Raw genomic sequence first — 16005 nt, 5'->3', positions numbered from 1 at the left:
TCCATCCATGTCATTGCAAATGGCAATATTTGGGGGGAGGGGATTTGGCTGCATAGTATTCCATTTTTATATATAGCACATCTTCTTTATTCATTCATCTGTTGATGAACATCTAGGTTCTTTCCATAGTTTGGCCATTGTGGACTTCGGTGCTATAAACATGGGGGTGCATATACCCCTTCAGATCACTACGTTTGTATCTTTGGGGCAAATAACCAGTAGTGCAGTTGCTGGGTTGTATTTTCAACTTTTTAAAAAATATATATTTTATTTATTTATTTGACAGAGAGATTACAAGTAGGCAGAGAGGCAGGCAGAGAGAGAGAAGGAAGTAGGTTCCTCGCTGAGCAGAGAGCCCAGTGAGGTGCTCGATCCCAGGACCTTGAGATCAGGACCCAAGCAGAAGGCAGAGGCTAAACCCACTGAGTCACCCGGGCACCCGTATTTTCAACTTTTTGAGAACCTCCAGCTGTTTTCCAGAGTAGCTGCACCAGCTCGTATTCCCACCAACAGTGTAGGAGGGTTCCCCTTTCTCCACTTCCTCGCCAACACCTATCGTTTCCTGACTTGTTAATTTTAGCCATTCTGATTGGTGTGAGGTGGTATCTCACTGTGGTTTTCATTTGCATTTCCCTGATGCTGAGTGATGTTGAGCACTTTTTCATGTCTATTGGCCATTTGGATGTCTTTTTTGCAGAAATGTCTATTCATATCTTCTGCCCATTTTCAAGAGACACTTTTTAAGAAAATTAAAGACAGTCAGAGATAATATTCGCCATACATGTACTTGACAAAGAACTTGTATCCAAAATATACAAGAATGCCTTTAAACAATAATTAAAAAAAAAAAAAAAAAAGAGCTTGCTCCTTCAGTGGTAATGTGAGGAGCTGCATGGGCCCACTTTCCAGGAAAACAAACATAACTAGTAAAAGTTACTTTAAAAAAATTTTTTTTAATCTCTGGTGGTTGGCCTGTGGGTAAGCATTCAGCAATTGAAGAAACATTTATTCAAGAAAATCTAAATGTCAGTAAGAACAGCAAAAGTGGGTGGCTCTTGGCCCATGACCTTCTGCCCTTCCCCACACTGTATGACAGAAGCTCCATATGGGTGGGTGTGGCCAAGAAGTTGGGGCCTTCTCTCCCCCCAGCTCCCAGTTAAGGGATACAGTTTCTTTCTCATCAGGAGGTTGCAGGAGACCAGCATTTCTCATTCACCCAGCTCTGTGTTACAGAGGATAAATTCCTGGCAAATGTGGCTGAGAGGTTGGGCGCTCCCTTCCTCTGCCCACCCCCCACTCACAGGACAGAAGATCTATTCCAGGCTTGGAAGTTTGAGAATACAGAGTTCTGATGCCCTTACCTCACTTCATTTGTACAGTGAAGGTTCTGTGCTGGTAGAGGCAAACTGAGGAGGCCAGAGACTAGTGCCTTCATGCAGCACCATGTTAATTTTAAAGCAGGGATGTCACTCTGAGAGAAATGGGCCACAGTCTTCACCCCCAGCTCCAGAGCAGTGGATCGTAGATTTCCCCAAAGGGAGAGGTATAGTTCATAAGCACAGAGCTCTGAAGTTCTTATCAAAAGAACTGGCTTTATTTGAAGTAAATTATGTGGGAATTTCAAGCCTAAGGATGCTTTTGGGGGGGGGGGTGGAGATTTTGGTGGTAAGCAATTAAAAGGAGGCTTGGTAGCTCCATTAGAGCAACAAAGTAAACTGTTGGAGTACTGAAGAGTAGGAGGGAAATAGTCAATTATGAAGAACACTCTTGGGTTCCAAACAAATCTCAAATACGGCCTCAAAATATAATCCTACAAAGGAGCCTGAATTTACTGAATCAGACTGTGAAGTACTTTATGCCCTGAGACATTATTGAAAACAATAGATCATTCAATCAGTAATTAGTGGATCCTAACAACTGGGTGTAATACCAACAGAGGCAGACAGCTTAACAGATCAGGAAAAGGAAGTGAAAAAGAGCCCTGCCAAACCATGTGTGAATGCCCAAGGTTGTGCCCTCCACGGAGCAGTGTCAGAGATTTCTTACAGATAAAACAGGCCATACTAGAATACCCAAATTATTTAATAAAGAAAGAAAAAAATAATAAAAACAAGCCTCTGGTAGGGGTAGGAAGTTGGATTGAGATAACTTAAGTCCACAAGAAAAAGAAGACAACCAAAAATATAAATAAGAAGGCTAATATGCTAATTGTGGATATATACTTGTTCTCCTCTCAGCTTCTTTGAAAGACATAAAATGTGTAAAATAATACATATTGGTGGTTTTGTAACACGTAGTTGTACTGTGTATAACAATAATAGTGTAAAAGGGAGAGAGAATGAGCTGTATGAGAGTAAGGTGTATATATATATATATATATATATATATATATATATATCACTGAAATTAAATTGGTATAAATCTGAAGGTTTTTTTTTAAATATTTTTTTTATTTATTTCTTTATTTGACAGACAGAGATCACAAGTAGGCAGAGAGGCAGGTAGAGAGAGAAGGGAAGCAGACTCCTGCTGAGCAGAGACCCCCCCAATGTGGGGTTCAATCCCACGACCCTGGGATCATGACTTGAGCTGAAGGCAGAGGCTCTAACCCGATGAGTCACCCAAGCGCCCCTTAAGCTGTTTTTTATGTTAATGTGCATATAGTAAGCCACAGACCAACCACTAATAACTAAAAAAAAAAAAAAAGTGAAATTCGTTGAAGGAATTAAAATATCACACTAGAGAATATTCACTTAGTGAAACAAAGTAGTAAAGGAGGAATAGAGAAAAAAACTATATAAAATATATAGGAAACAAAAAAGTAAAACGGGCAGAAATCCAACTATACCAATAATAACATTAAATATAAATAGACCATATAATCAAAAGGTAGAGCTTGTCAGATGGGGGAAAAGGATTCAGTGTTATGCTGTTTATAGGAGATACAATGTAGACTCAAAGACACAAATAGGTTAAAGAAGAAAGATGGAAAAAGATAAATCACACAAACAGCAACCACAAGAAAGCAGGAGTGGCTTACTAATATCAGACAAATAGACTTAAAAACAACAACAAAAAAATGTTATTAGAGATTAAAACAGGACACTTCATAATGATAAAAGGACCAATTCATCAGAAAGACCTAATAATTATTATAAACAAATATGCACTTAACAACATAGATCCAATATCCGTGAAGGAAAATTGACAGAAATAAAGGGAGAAATAGACAAGTCAACAATAATACTCCACTTTCAATAATGTATAAGATTAACTAGGCAAAAGAGAAGCAAGGAAATAGAAGATAAACCACCTAGATATAACAGATATCTGTAGAACTGTCTTCAAACAACACAGCTGAAAACATATTTTTTTCAAATACACAAGGAACATTCTTTAGGATAGACCATATGCTAGGCTGTTAAAAAAAAAAAAAACACCTCAATAAGTTAAAAAGATTAAAATCATACAAAGTATGTTCTCTTGTTCTCTGACCATGATGTGATAAAATTTGAAATCAGTAACAGAAAGTGATTTGGGATAACCACAACTGTGAAATTTAATAACATACTCTTGTATAATCAATGTGTCAAAGAGAAATCAGGAAATACTTCAACATGAGAGAGTCTTATGACATGCAGCTAAAGCAGTGCTCAGTGGGAAATATATAGCTGAATCATCTAAATTTAAAAAGAAAAAACTATCTCTTTTTAAGAAGAAAACAATTTTGAAAAGAAGAACTCAAATCAGTAACTTAATCTTCCACTTTAAGGCAGTGGAAAAAGAAGAGCCAACTAACTCCAAAGCAAGCAGATACAAGGAAAATAATAAAGATTGGACCAGAAATTAATCAAATAGAGAATTTGCAAATAATAAAATGAATGAAACCAAAAGATAATTCATTGAAAAGATAAACAAAATTGACACACCTTTAGTTAGACTGACCAAGGAAAATGGAAGAAGACTCAAATTAGTAAAATTAGGAATACAAGAAGGGACATTAATACTGATGACAGAATTTTAAAAGGTCATAAGAAAACCATGGACAAATGTATGCCAAAAATTAGGTAACTTAGATTAAATAAATTCCTAGAAAGGCACAAACTAATCCACTGGAGGAAATACAACATTGGAATAGACCTTAGACAAGTAAGGAGATTGCAGGAGGAGGAGGAGTGGCAGTAGTAATAAACTAACCACATTGAAAAAGTCCAGACCCAGATGGTTTCTGTAACGAATGCTACCAAACATTTAAAGAGGAGTTAAGTGCATAAACAATGAATTTTGGAACACTGGAAAAAAATTAAAATTAAAAAAAAAAAGAGGAATTAATACAAGTCTTCACAAATGTCCAAAACATAGAAGAGGAAGAATTAATTTTCCTCTTCTATGTTTCCAACTAATTTTATGAGGCTGGTATTATTTCAATGCCCAAACCAGACAAAAATATCAAGATAAAACAAAAAAACTATAGACCAATATCTCTTATGAATAAAAACACAAAAATCCTTAACAAAATACTCTCAGACTGAATCTGGCAACAAATTAAAGAGATTGTATACCGTGGCCAACTGGGATTTATCCCAGGAATGCAAGGGCAAGTGAAATCAGTCACGAATAAGGGACAAAAGCCATATTATCATCTTGGTAATCATAGAAAAAGCATTTAACAAAATTAAACATTTTTTCATGATAAAAACACTCAAAAAAGAAGGAGTAGTGAACTTTCTGAAAATCAGGAGCCTAGAAATCAAGAGCTTTTCTTTCCCCCTAAAATCAGAAACGTAGGCAAGAATATCCACTTTCACCCCTTTATTCAACACTGTAGGCAAGAAAAGAATATAAAAGACCTTCACACTAAAAGAGAAGGATAAAATCTGTGTTTATAGATGACATGATCTTATAAATAGAAAATCCCAAGGAATCCACTAAAAAGCTATTCAAACAAATGAACAAGTTCAGCACAGTTGCAGAAGGCAGCTGAGGTCATTTGTATGACCAACATACAAATTCTGTACACCACTGAAAATCTGAAAATGAAGTTTAGAAAACAGTTCTATTTACATTACAATATAAACAGTTGGGAATAAATTTAACATTAAATAAGTGCAAACCTGACACTCTGAAAACTACAAAATGTTATTGAAGGAAGTGAAAGAGACCTAAATAAATAAAAAGATCTCGTGTTTATGGGTTGAAAGGAATACTATTCTTCTTTTTTTCTTTCTTTCTTTTAAAGATTTTATTTATTTATCAGAGGGGGGGGGGGAGAGCGAGCACAGGCAGACAGAATGGCAGGCAGAGGCAGAGGGAGAAGCAGGCTCCCTGCTGAGCAAGGAGCTGGATGTGGGACTCGATCCCAGGACGCTGGGATCATGACCTGAGCCGAAGGCAGCTGCTTAACCAACTGAGCCACCCAGGCATCCCTGAAAGGACTATTCTTAAGATCGCAGTACTCCCCAAACAGATCCACAGATTCAACACAACCTCTCTCAAATTCTAGCTTATTTCTTTGTAGAAATTGACAAAGTGATCCTCAAATTCATAGGGAGATCAAGGAACCTTAGAATAGCTATATAACAATTTTGATAAAGAAGAGTTAAGTTTGATAAGACTCAGCACTTGCCAATTTTAAAATACGCTACAAAGCTACAATAATCAAAGTGTGGCACTGGAATAAAGATGGACATATAAATAAGTAGAATGGAACTGAGTGTCCAGAAATAAACCCTCACAGTCCATTTACAGTCAATTGATCTTTCAACAAGGATGCCAGTGAGGAAGGAATAGGCCTTTTAATTAATGGTACTGGGACAATTGGATAGCCAATCTCATATGGGCTTGTTTCCAGTTGGACCCATACCTCACCTCATTTACAGAATTAATTCAAAATGGATTAAAGGTGAAAAGAGCTAAAACTATAACTTTCTTAGAGGAATACAGGGGTCAATCTTTGTGACCTTGGTTATGGCAATGGTTTCTTAAATATAACAAAAGCTCAAGCAACCAAGAAAAAAACAGATAAATTAAGGTTTCTGGGAGGATGGAGTGGTAAAATGTTTTAAAATTCAATGTGATAGTTGCATAACTCTGAATATACTAGAAACTGTTGATTTTTATGCTTCAGATGGGTGAATTTCATGGTATGTGAATCATATTTCACATAAGAAAAAATCAAAAGAGGCAAAAAAAAAACTTTAATAGACACTTCACTACAGAAGCTATAAAAATGTCTAATAAGCCATGGAAAGATACTAAATATCATTATTGATCAGGAAAATGCAAATTAAAACCATAATGAGACACTACTGCACAATGAACAAAACTAAAGTTATAATGACTGAGAGTGCCAAATGCTTACCTTATAGAAATTCCCACTGACCTCATATCCCAGCCACTGATCTAGAGTAACAGCCCCATAAGGACATGTCAGGTATACCATAGCTCCTGCCATTATAGAAGCTGCCAAAGGCAGCTTCTGTATCTGCTTTACAACTGTGAATACCTAACTGCTGGATAGAGTTGGCTGTTGACCTTGTGAACTATGCAGCCACATACCTACAAATAAAACATGTTTATTTTATGCAAGATAGGTCTTCACCTTTGGTGAAGGTCTGTTCCAAAAGTAGGAAGTAGGTTATTTGATGTTGTTTTAGGTTTGTTTTCTTAGATTTGTAGTTCCTTTTTCTGTCTTCCCAGTAAATGGAAAATAAGCCACTGTCTATGTTCCAAGCAACAACAAGCCACAGTAGTTATTATTCTCATTGTCTGGACAAACAGCTGCAGCTGAAAGGCTTCATTTGCTCAAGGCAGGACACAGTGAAACCATTGTCTAATGCAGGTCTGTTAGTTACCAAGGCCAGGTCCTGTGGACTATATCCAGGTGCCTAAAGAGAAGAGTACATGGGATTCTTTTTACAACACACTTGCCTTTGAGTTTCAGGGTGATTTTTTTCAAGTCTATTTAATATTTGTTCCACTGTAAAGAATTTGTATTTAATTAATTATCTATTGAATGCTTACTGTATGTTTGTAGAGTTGAATACACTGATTCAGACTTTTAAAAAGCTCAGAGTGTAGCAGAGAAAGCAACTGTGCAAATAAACATTTTCAAAACAGCAAGATAATTGCAGTGGTAGAAGTCTTTAGTAAGTACAGTGGCTAACAAAAAAGGAAGTGACCAACTCTGCTGGAGTGGTTATTGAAGATGAGAAAATTGTATAGGGCATACTAGGATGGGTAGGAGTTTGTTAGTTGCTCAGCTGACCTGTGGGTGTCTATTTCTGTGTCATGACTAACTGTGGAAACCATTTATGCATAAACATCAGCATGAGATTTAAGCAAATAACTACTTAAAGGTAGAAAAAATTCATTGTTAGTTGGCAGGAATGCTGTGTTCCTTTACACCTTTTTAATAATTAGCTTTGTGTTAAGATATAATTAAAACCTCTTAGCAAAATACAGAAGCCTTAGAGGGGGCAATGCTTTTTACTGGCATACGCTTCGTAAAATACATTGCAAAGCAACCAGCTATTAGAGTTCTTTCATTCTGTTGCATCTGCTTTGGGGAATTTAAAGTTAAACAGACAAGATGAAACAAATTTGCAAGTTTATGAAGATTTTGCTTTGTTCTTTTTTCAAACTGCTGAACTTGACAAATGAATATTCTTGGGATACATGCTTTTCAGGTTTTTAGGAGAAAAGCTTTAAACTACATCTGTGACTGTTTTCAGGGTCTACACTGTGTGCTAAGGTCTCAGTGGTTAGTTTCTAATGAAACTATATCAGTTTATCAATAACTATCTTGTTAGAGCTAATTATGAACCCTATTATGTTATTGCTTTTATTATTATTCAGCTCCCTTATGTATTTCTCACTGTAGCCTTAGGTGGTTTTTTTAAAATTTTTTATTTTTTATAAACATATATTTTTATCCCCAGGGGTACAGGTCTGTGAATCGCCAGGTTTACACACTTCACAGCACTCACCAAAGCACATACCCTCCCCAATGTCCATAACCCCACTTTTTTTTTTTTTTAAGATTATTTATTTGAGAGAGAGTATGCAAGTGGCAGCGGGGTGGGGGGGGGGGCGCAGGGAGCAGACAGAGAGGGAGAGAATCTCCAGCAGATAAACCACTGAGCATGGAGCCCGATCCGGGGCTTGATCCCACAACCCCAAGATCATGACCTGAGCCAAAACCAAGAGTCTGATGCCCAACATACTGAGCCACGTAGGTGCTCTTCACTGTAGCCTATTTTGTCTCTCATTATTCCCCTTGGGATAAATAGGGCAAATTGAGAGGAAAATGGGAATATTTCAGTTTCAGATGTTTGACTCAGTCACATTGTGCCACTTTTCCTTTAGGACTACATGGATCAATAAGGGTACTTGCTACCTAGTACACATTTTTGAAAGGGTGCATAGAAAATTCTAGAAAATGGGGAGCCTGCTTAGAAATAGTGACTGGCAGCAATTACAAAGGAAAGGCTGGGATTTTCTTTGCGTTTTGGTTTGTTCTATTCATTTTTTATCTCAGTTATTGCAGTGGCTGATGTTTTGGTACTCAATAGCAAGCTAAGTATTATACGATGACGGCAGTTTTCTGAAGCACCGCATTTGGGAAAATGTATTTAAATATATGCAGAGATCATGTAATAGATGTAATGGCAATAATCTATGCAAATCCATTTGATTGTAGTGTAGGATAGTCATTATCTTATGCAGCTGTATTACTATGTAAATTTAGTAATATGTTCCAGAGAAAACTGTATACTATACACAAAGTATTGTGCAAAAATAATATATTAAAATCAGTGCCTTCTGGTTAATCCAAAATAATTAAAAGGAAAAACTACCTTAAGTTTATGAATACAAGTCAAAGAAAGAAAAAAATATATTTCATTTTTAGATTATATAAATGGTGGAGAACTTTTTACTCATCTTTCTCAAAGAGAGCGTTTCACAGAGCACGAGGTACGGATCTATGTTGGAGAGATCGTGCTTGCCCTCGAACATCTCCACAAGGTAAGATGCTCAATCTTTGGGAGTTCATTTTTTTTTTTTAATCTGTTAATTGAGGTAATGCTGGAGCTAAAAGAGCTAATGTTTTAAAACATCACTGTCTTCGTGGAGATTGTGGAAGTACGCTTCCACATTATTGCTAATTTTCTCATTCTGTAGTTCCCGTTTTACAAATCTACCTTTTTTTTTTTTAGTTCCTGTGATACAGATTAAAAAGGTAGAACCTGAGCAGTTCTTTAGTTTTGTTCATGAAAAATCCTAATGTTCATTACCAAGTATCATTAGAATAAAAGCTTTTCATTCTTAAGATAACCTTTAAAATGAAATCACAAGTCATAATATATATTTCCTTAATTGTGACTTACTCCATTGCAGACTCTGCCTATGTGTCTGCAGGGTATATTTCCTGATTAGCTTGGAGAATATGAGTTATTTGAAAGAAGCACCTGCCATGCTACCCAGCTACCCCACTCTCCCACTCTGGTTTGTCTTTGCCTATGTCCCTGAGGCCCTCCCTGTTCCCTCGCCCTCCGTCCTCCTCCAGTGCCTCCCTGGAGCGTGAACTCAGTTGCTAAAAACTTTAAGTGGATTTTATGTCTATGATGCTGTTTCAGCTCTATTAAAATCAGTTTGAACTTTATAAAGCATATATTATTTTACCTACTATTCATCAAGATCCAAGAAATTTTCAACGGAGTTTCTTAAACTTAATGAGGAAGCATTATTATAGAAGCAGTCTTTGTGTAGACTAAGTGTGTGTGTGTGTGTGTGTGTGTATTTCCTCAAAAAGCACTCAAATAATTTTCATCAAGTATGTGAGACCACAAGACCAGCCTGACTTGAGTCACTACATTAGGATGAGACAAGTACACTGTAGAGCCACTGTCCATTGTCATGAATTCAGATCCTGCACTGGATTTGAGATGAACAGAAATTAGAGTGGTGATTGTGGAGTATAGACAAGGGTGAAGAGAGACGAAGGGAAAAGGCAAAGAAAAGGGAAGAAAAGGGGCAGGGAGACTGGAATTACAAGATGGAGGCAATGGACAGGAGGGGCTGTAAGAAAAGATGGCGAGAAGATACAGGCATAGAAGGAAGGGGTCAGAAACAGGCGATATCTAGCCCAAAGCAGAGCCAGACTAGGCAGGCCGGGGCTGGGAGTCAGAGTAGGAATGAAGAGGAGTTGATGAATAATGCAAAAGGGAGGAGGGAGAAAAGGCCCCAGTGGGCATGGGGGGGGGGGGGATGGCGGTGGGCGTGGTGGGGGACGGTGGGACAGCAGTGCTGGGAGAGAAGGGACAGAGGAGCAGGAGGGGAGCTGACACCTTCCTGCTGTGAGGGGGCAGACGCCCCATTCCTTTGTGGTGGCCAGCTTTTGCCCGTGAGTACCTCTGTGGGATATAAAGTAGTTAGAACATCTTCATACATGAACAAAATTGGGCCCAGGAATGGGCCAAAAATATCTTTGAGTTTTATGCTTAGGGGTATTAGATGTAAGTTTTAGTGATATCAAAATGGTGGTGGAAATTCCCATAAATACCAGAATAAAAACAAAACAAATACAAAGTTCCGATGGGTAAGCTGGTAAACTCATTTTTTGTGCGAAAACTTTAATTCTACTAATTCTGTTTATTGAAGGAAAATCCAGGAACATCTGTTATTTAATCAGAACCACAGACTTAGAGAACATGATGAGTTTTGGATATACGTGTAATTGATATGGAGTGAAAGTAATATAGCAAATCAGACCTCAGCTAAGTTTCTCTTATTCTTACTACCCTAAAAAGATAAATACAAAGAGATACAACATAAGAGATATTAAGCCAGTAATACTAACCTTGTTATAGCTGCTAACATTGAGTTTCTCAGGAAGAAACAAAAATAGAGGGCACTTGGAAGTGATGAGGTAAAACAGATAGTAACTGAGTTATTTCTAAAATTGCTTCCAAAGTTTCTTTAAAAAAAAAAGAAAGTCACACTAATGGTTAGATGCTTATGAGGCTGCAAGTCAAATGTTCAATAAATTGTAGATATCACCCTTTCTTTCCTGTTGAACACTGAAGTTCTGGAAGGAAAATTGCCTTGCATTTTTCCTTGTGTAATTTGTTGTTTCGATTTTAAAAAGTTTTTATGAATCTGCTTTTTCATGTGCTTAGTGTTATAGAAGGCAGTGTGTCTAAGTTTAAAAACATTTAATTCAGGCTGACCTAACGTGAAATTTGCAATGCACATCTATCAAGAACTTCTTGTATGACTTGTATAGATTTATTTAGCTGAAGAAATAGCTGGAGTGTTTTTACTCTAAAACTTACACACAGTACAAGATGGAAGGATATATAAATTTTATTCAGTTGACTTATTTCACTTATTTGGAACTACTGATCAGCTAAAACTAACCTATGATCTTCAGCCTTTGTGTTTAGGAGCCTATTATTCAACAAGTCTTTATCTATTTGACACTGTACTAGATACTAGACACTAGACAGATATGCATACTAGACAAATGCATGAAAAGTGAAAACAGCTAGTGTATGTGTGGTTATATCGAGACAAGCAGAAAATGCCTAGAAAATCTTGGGCTTTTTTAGGTAAGTACAGTGTACATCTAGGTAAGCAAAGGAATAAAAACAAAGACAGGAGCAGTGTGGGATCTGGTTAGTCAGAAAGGTCTCTGAATCCATTAGGAAGTGATAGACATGAATTGGCTAAAACTATCTGAAGAAAATCATCTCCAATGAGGATTAAGAAGATAGAACAGGAAGAACGGAGTAGACAAGTGGTCAACAGAGAGACTCCACAGAAGCTCGTCCACCAGGAATGGATTTTCATTACACTGAGAAGGAAGACGTGGTAGGAGTGGTGCAGGGAGTCCAGCAGATGAACCCTGAGATGGATGAATTCACATGGCCCTAGCCAGTGACTAAGCCATTATAGCATCCTGAACAGGAGAATCCTTTTTCTGGTTTGTTTTTACAGTAGATAAAGACTTTACTAATTCATTTTTTGAAAATTGTTATTTGAAGATGCATGTTTGTTTGTTTTCACAGTTGGGAATTATATACCGTGACATTAAGCTTGAGAACATTCTACTTGATTCTAATGGCCATGTGGTGCTGACAGATTTTGGTCTGAGTAAGGAGTTTGTGGCTGAAGAAGTGAGTATTATATTTTAATTTGAAGTTAGTAAGAACAGAATGTAAATGATTTTTAAAAAATGAGTATAGAATAAGCATTTATCAGGAGAGTACCATATGGATTATGGATTTTTGTACAGGTTTGCCTAGAGGAACATCTTGACATAAATGACTGTAAAGATTTTTAGCTTAAAATTACCACCTTGTTAGAATTGCAGTAAACCTTTGATGTTTATATCAGAATTCCCTAGTTTAAAACAAAACTATGCATTTAACTTTCCCTATAAAATATAACTTAAAAATGTAAATAAGCCTTTGGGCCCTTGAGGAAAATTATGCCTTAGTTGGTAACCAATAAAGAATTGCAAAACAAAGGACATAGAGTTTACATTGTATTTACAAAGTAGGACATGTCCCTTTGAATTCACTTGACAAAAATGACAAGGATCTACTAGACCAACTTCTTTAATAACCTTGCTGGTTTTGCTCATATGAACTAAAATGTAATAGGTAATGTGCAGGTTTTAAATTGGAGCACTTTGCATTTTCAGTATTAATTAGTTCATGTTTACTATTACATATGCATTTAATGACATTTTAAAATGTACATCTGCTAGTTCTAATTTAGATACTATTTACTTAGTAATTGTAATGGAAAATATATTTTTATACTACAGATTATACAAAATGAGGTATATTTGAGTGCCAGCTTTTTTTAATTTAAGAAATTACTGGTATAGAATACAGAATTATAGTGCAATTTTCATAGTGAAGGACTTTGTGGTGTCAAACACATCATTCTTGAGTCCCACATCAGGTGTGTCTGTTTCTGGTTGTTTGCTTTTTACAATATTGCCAAAGCAGTCCTAGGTGAATTCCATAAGTGCTGAAATTATAGAACTAAAGATCCCAGTTTTTTATCATATCCATAGTCATTCAGTTCACTTATTCAGTAAATTCAGCTTCTTCTAAGCTTGGTACTAGATAATGCAATGGTGAAGAAGGTCGAAGTGGTATCTGCCTTCATGAAGTTGTGGTTATAATTATACTGATTATCTCTGACAGAAAAATCGTAGTTATAAAATGGATGAATTTTTGAGGAATTGATTTCAAAGTCTGATTTTTAAAACTTTTCTCCTTTGTAAAACTTTTTGTGGCTACTTCAGTAAGATGGGATAGGTTAAATATGTTTACCATGGCTTCCTCACCAAATCCCCTATGCAAAAGGAAGGGAGTAAAATAGACATGTTCTCAGAAGGAAGAAGATAGCAACCAAATTTTGGAAGATGGACAACAGGAAATCTAGTTGTAACTCAGATAGCATTTCTGATCACAGTTGAATCCTAAGCTAGTAACATGAGAATCCCTAAAGCAGAGTCAGGAATTGAGGGCACCAGGTGTCCCTCAAAGCAGGAGCACAGGGGATATGGTTGCAAGTCTGTATGAGAAACAGGGAGCCCCCTCTGAGCTGCAGTCTACCTGATTCACCTAGGCCGCCGTGCTTTCCTTACCTTCAAGGAAGACTGAGAGTGTTAACAAGAAAGCCTGCATTCAGGGACTATGGCCTAAAGGTGAGGACACAACAAAGGAACTATTGGTTGAAGGGAAAAATGACACAGTAAATCATGCAGCTCCCATGGCCTCTTTCTGCCTCTTTATTCTGAGAACATGGCTTCCTACACAGGAGTTTAGAGGGTTCCTCTGAGAAACTGAGAACAGAAACTCTGCAGATGTCAGGTGGTGGTGTTGCCAGTAAACTAGTCCAGCCATATTCTTCTACAGAGATGTCTGTGACTTGACAAGCCCAGCACATGCCACAGAACCACATTTGTGATAAAGTCACTGCTTCTTTTACTATTTTGATTTCACTATATTTCAGTGATTAGTTTCTTGTGTCTCTGTTCCAGTGGGATTATAGTTTCTTCTGCCATACTATGCATTTTAAACCATTGTTTTGAGAAGGGGTCGGTGGGCTTCAAGAGATGGCCAAAGGCTCCTTGGCATGTGAAGCACACCCGTGTGGAGAGATTTGGTGATCACCTTCTCCTCTCTCCGTGGAATCGTCCATGCATTTGCTCATTCTGTTGAAGGCCTTCTCCATACTAGACATTAGGCTAGGTTCTTATAAGACACCACTGAAAAGAATAGCTTACTGACTCCTGTATTTATGGGTATGTGTGGCTGATCATTTGACAGACTTTGGCCCTGCAAAAATAAACAAAAATCAAGCATGGATCAGAGTTGCTGAGTTCTAATACAGAAATACAAATTAATCAGAAATGCCATGTGACTAAATCAACCTGGTCCCTCCTCACAAGAGAGACTTGTGTGTTCTGTTAATCATGTCAGCAGCTCCTCGGCAAGGGAACAGAGGAGTTCTTGTCAAATACCATAGGTTTTGAACACTTAGTTGTTTATGTGCAAAAATGAAATATCGGGTTGGAGGGTACCTGGGTGGTTCAATAGGTTAAGCGTCCAGCTCTTGGTTTGGCTCAGGTCATGATCTCAGTGTCACGAGATCAAGCCCTCTGTCAGGCCCCACGCTCAACAGAGTCTGCTTGAGATTCTCTCCCTCTGTGCCCCTTCCACTGGTCTCTCTCAAATAAATACATAAATAAAATCTTTTTTAAAAATGAAGTAGGGGGAAAAAAAAAAAATGAAGTACTGGGGGGCGCCTGGGTGGCTCAGTGGGTTAAGCCTCTGCCTTCGGCTCAGGTCATGAACTCAGGGTCCTGGGATGGAACCCCACATCGGGCTCCCTGCTCAGCAGGGAGCCTGCTTCCCCCTCTCTCTCTGCCTGCCTTTCTGCCTACTTGTGATCTCTGTCTGTCAAATAAATAAATAAATTTTTTATTAAAAAATGAAATACTGGGATTCAATCTGAGGTGGAGAAATAACTTACAGATTTTATTATTCACTGAATACAACCTAGCCGCATTTAATATAGTTAGGTCTTAGTCATTAAGCTTTCCACTTCATCTCTTCCCCTCAGACCTCCAGCTCGTTCTTCTCTTCACATAGAGGACATACTGTTACACTAGGTTTTAGGTTTAACTCTCAGGGCTGGGGTAAGAACTACCCCTCTCTGAGACTCCTACAACAGGATATAGTGGTTCTTTGCTCCCCTGATTCTACCCAGCACCTGTTCAGCAAGTTTCCCTGCCTAGACTCTTTCTACCTTAAAAATATTCCCCCCAAACTATTTCTGTTTTGAATAGTTAACATTCCCTTTTGGTTTCACGTGGCACCCTGACTCCCTCATATCGAAATACGGTCTTTGGGACACCTGGGTGGCTCAGTTGGTTGGGCAGCTGCCTTCAGCTCAGGTCATGATCCCGGCGTCCTGGGATCGAGTCCCGCATCAGGCTCCTTGCTCAGCGGGGAGCCTGCTTCTCCCTCTGCCTCTGCCTGCCATTCTATCTGCCTGTGCTTGCTCTCTCCCCTTCTCTCTCTCTGATAAATAAATAAAATCTTTAAAAAATTAAAAAAAAAAAAAAAAGAAATACGGTCTTTCTTGGAATGAGTTTCTTCTTTGTCCATCCCTATTCTACCTTGTTGGTTTTCGGTTTAAACTGTAGCTTAAGGAGTCTCCTCCTTGGTTTCCAGCGTATACAGAAAGATTCTGTAACTCCAGCTCCAACTGACTTCTCTCCTCTTCCTCTTCCTCTTGGTCTTTTGTCATCATTTAAGCATGCCTAGTCTTTCCTGTTTTAAAATTTTAAAGATGGATGGATGGACGGATGGTTGGATGGATGGACAGACGGATGGACGGACCAATAGATAAACAAAATCTATTCAGAATTCCATATTCCTTTCCAGCTCTTGTGCTGTTGTTCTCGGTATTTGT

At 37.8% G+C, this 16005-nt stretch overlaps 1 protein-coding gene across 4 annotated transcripts in view; it reads left to right on the top strand.

Annotated features, from left to right (window-relative positions):
• RPS6KA5 (ribosomal protein S6 kinase A5) overlaps window positions 1-16005 on the top strand; it is a 177053-nt gene that overhangs the window by 95465 nt on the left and 65583 nt on the right. For 3 of the 4 annotated variants that reach the window (XM_082733935.1, XM_082733936.1, XM_082733937.1), the window contains exons 4-5: window positions 8912-9027; window positions 12072-12179. In XM_082733935.1, coding sequence (XP_082590061.1) covers window positions 8912-9027; window positions 12072-12179 — 224 coding nt within the window. The remainder of the gene's footprint in view (window positions 1-8911; window positions 9028-12071; window positions 12180-16005) is intronic. The other variant, XM_082733938.1, reaches the window with a different exon arrangement.

This window comes from Mustela nivalis (assembly GCF_964662115.1).
Source record: "Mustela nivalis genome assembly, chromosome: 6".
Classification (NCBI taxonomy): Eukaryota; Metazoa; Chordata; class Mammalia; order Carnivora; family Mustelidae; genus Mustela; species Mustela nivalis.
The sequence above is the reverse complement of the archived record's forward strand: the minus strand, read 5'-3'. Positions and strand labels throughout refer to the sequence as shown.